The 2,730-nt window shown below is 35.5% G+C and overlaps 1 protein-coding gene across 1 annotated transcript in view; it reads left to right on the top strand.

Annotated features, from left to right (window-relative positions):
* Window positions 916–2,730, top strand: part of LOC109352811 — a 3,014-nt gene continuing 1,199 nt past the window's right edge. The window contains exon 1 of the mRNA XM_019595004.1: window positions 916–1,233. Coding sequence (XP_019450549.1) covers window positions 1,108–1,233 — 126 coding nt within the window. The 5' untranslated portion in view covers window positions 916–1,107. The remainder of the gene's footprint in view (window positions 1,234–2,730) is intronic.

Raw genomic sequence — 2,730 nt, 5'->3', positions numbered from 1 at the left:
TAATAGATAATTGTTTTGGTTCAATGAGACTAATAGTTCAGGAACGGTGTTGGTCGTAGACCTTCTCCTCATTTCCGAGGAGTTAGAGACGACTCGAACCATAACCTCCCTATAAAAATCTCAATTTATTCGGTAAAATAATATTGGGTTATTTTAGAATTAGGTAGCAAAATAGGATGGGGAATTATTTTCTATATACAGGATTAATAGCTTAGAGACAGCATTGGTTGTAGACCTTCTTCTCGTTTTCGGAGAAGTTAGAGACAACTCGAACCGTAACCTTACTAAAAAAATCCATAAAATTTATTTAGTATAATAGTTTCTAATTATTTATAGATATAGGATTTTGGTAATAAAATAGTTTATTAATTATAAACATATCAGGAATTAATAGTTTAGAGACAGCATTGGTTGTAGACCTTCTTCTCGTTTTCGGAGAAGTTAGAGACAACTCGAACCGTAACCTTACTAAAAAATCCTTAAAATTTATTTAGTATAATAGTTTCTAATTATTTATAGATATAGGATTTTGGTAATAAAATAGTTTATATATATATATATATGATTGATAGTTTAGAGACGGTGTTGGTTGTAGACCTTCTTCTCATTTTCGGAGAAGTTAGAGATAACTCAAACCATAACCTCACTACGTAAATATCATATTTAACTTACCCGTAATATATAGTGATGCTCTATTTTATAATTAACATATTAAGTATTAAAATAGTTTTAGAATCATTTACTTTATATGGAGTTAAATGAAAGAATGGTTTTGAAATTTTTTACAGCTTTACCGTATAACCTAATGCATTATCATTTATCCAAGACTTTGGTTATGCATTGAATTGGTTTGTTGGAGATTAATTATATATGGATTTAGGCATGAAAGAGGTTATTCAAATAATAAACAAAAATCAAAAGGTAAAAATAACAACACAACAAGAACAGACTGTGGGATACGGGTTTTAGAACTTCAAAATCCCCAAAGGGATTCCAAATCCCTAATTCCTCTCCTTTCTTCTTGCGACTTCCACGAACGATGGTCCAGGTTACTAGTGTCGATCTCATCTGTTCTTCCGGTGACCATGGCAGCGAGAGACGGCAACTATGGCAAGGCGCGGTGATGACAAGGGTGGCGCTTCGGTGGGTCACGTCCAGATAGTGGTTCCAGATTCGGGCTCTTACTCTCGACGGTGGTTCCCACCTATCATCGCGGTGGCTCTACAAAAAGAGGTAACCATGGCCTTCGTTCTTGTTTCCATTATCTTCCTTCCTTATCTTCTTTCGTCCTCCTTTACAAATGGATGTCGTTTCCAGCGAGCCCGAAGAAACTCTTTCCTTGCGTTGACAGCCCCTAAGGTTGTGAGGGAACTTGCCCCTTTCACGGCATTGGGGCCATTCGACCCCGGTTTCACTAAGGTTACCTAAAGTTAAGAAAACTTAATCCCCCTTTAGCGTCGGGACGAGTTCAGTGGCTCAACGATTTCCATTTCTATCTTGTTTTAAGGTTACGGCAATGCACTAATAGCTTTCATTTTTTATTAAGTTGATATATATTTCTGTTGAAACTGGTATATATTTTAGCATGATCACTTAAAAAAACATTTACGAACTAAGCATATAAATCTAGTACATAAACCATATAAAGCAGAATATGTTTATTGAAGATGCGTATTTGATTTGGGGCTCAGGGCACACATAAAATGTTGTTTTTTATGGTTTTAATGCTTACCTGAGTGTATGTCCTTCTGAGTGTTGATTCTTTATCTATCGATGTTCTGCTTCGGTGTTGTACTTTCTGCCCTTGTTTAGCACTGTTATAATGTCCTCTGTTTTTTACGGTTGAAATGCTCTCTACGTTTACTGAGTGTATGAGTGTCGCTTTACGCTGCTCGTGAAATGTGAGCCTATTTTTAGGTTGATTTTTGTTGGATGTATGGAAGTAGTGCTCTGGTTATAGTTGTGTATAATGTATGATTTTTCTCTCTGTTTTCTGAACGTATGTGTCTTTTATTTTATCTCTGGAATGCTCTCTGATTCCCCCCCTCTTTTTTCTCTCTTTTTTGTATTCTTTCTCTTTTGCTTTTTTTTTTTGCTGAATGTATGTGTGTAGCAATACATGGTGATGAATGGAGCTGCTATTTATAGCTGAGTATGAGTCAGTGCAAAAACCTTTTGAGTTACTGACTGAAACTGCCCCTTTTGAAATCCCATGAATTTTGCCTTCTGACTTGAATACTTTAACTGCCCATGAATGCTGATTAGGACTATGTGATAACTGTCGAGCTATTTACAATTTGCTAATGATGACCGTAATTAAAATATTAATGCTCTAAACTGCTCTCTGGATATTATTCACGGCTGATTGTATTTCCCTTTGCCTTAGTACCTTACTGCTTTTCTACACTGATTTGTAACCCCCGACTAATTTGAATTTCATACTTTATTGCTCTGTTATTACTTCAGAATGTAACTGTTTAGTGCAGCCCTTTTGAAATTTTGTTGATTGATAGCCCTTACTGTCGATAGCATTTTATTTTCCTCTAATATCATTGCATTAATGCCTCAAAGTGTAACTGGAGGATAATAATTTCGAATTACTTCTGCTTAGTGCTGTCCTATGAGATTTTATTAACTGATAGTCCATGGCTGGATTGGCTTAATGATTTTATTTGAAATCTGTAACAGCATAGGCCATTCCTGATGCCATCTCTTTACAGCCTTTTATTA

This window comes from Lupinus angustifolius, chromosome LG07 (assembly GCF_001865875.1).
Source record: "Lupinus angustifolius cultivar Tanjil chromosome LG07, LupAngTanjil_v1.0, whole genome shotgun sequence".
Classification (NCBI taxonomy): Eukaryota; Viridiplantae; Streptophyta; class Magnoliopsida; order Fabales; family Fabaceae; genus Lupinus; species Lupinus angustifolius.
The sequence above is the reverse complement of the archived record's forward strand: the minus strand, read 5'-3'. Positions and strand labels throughout refer to the sequence as shown.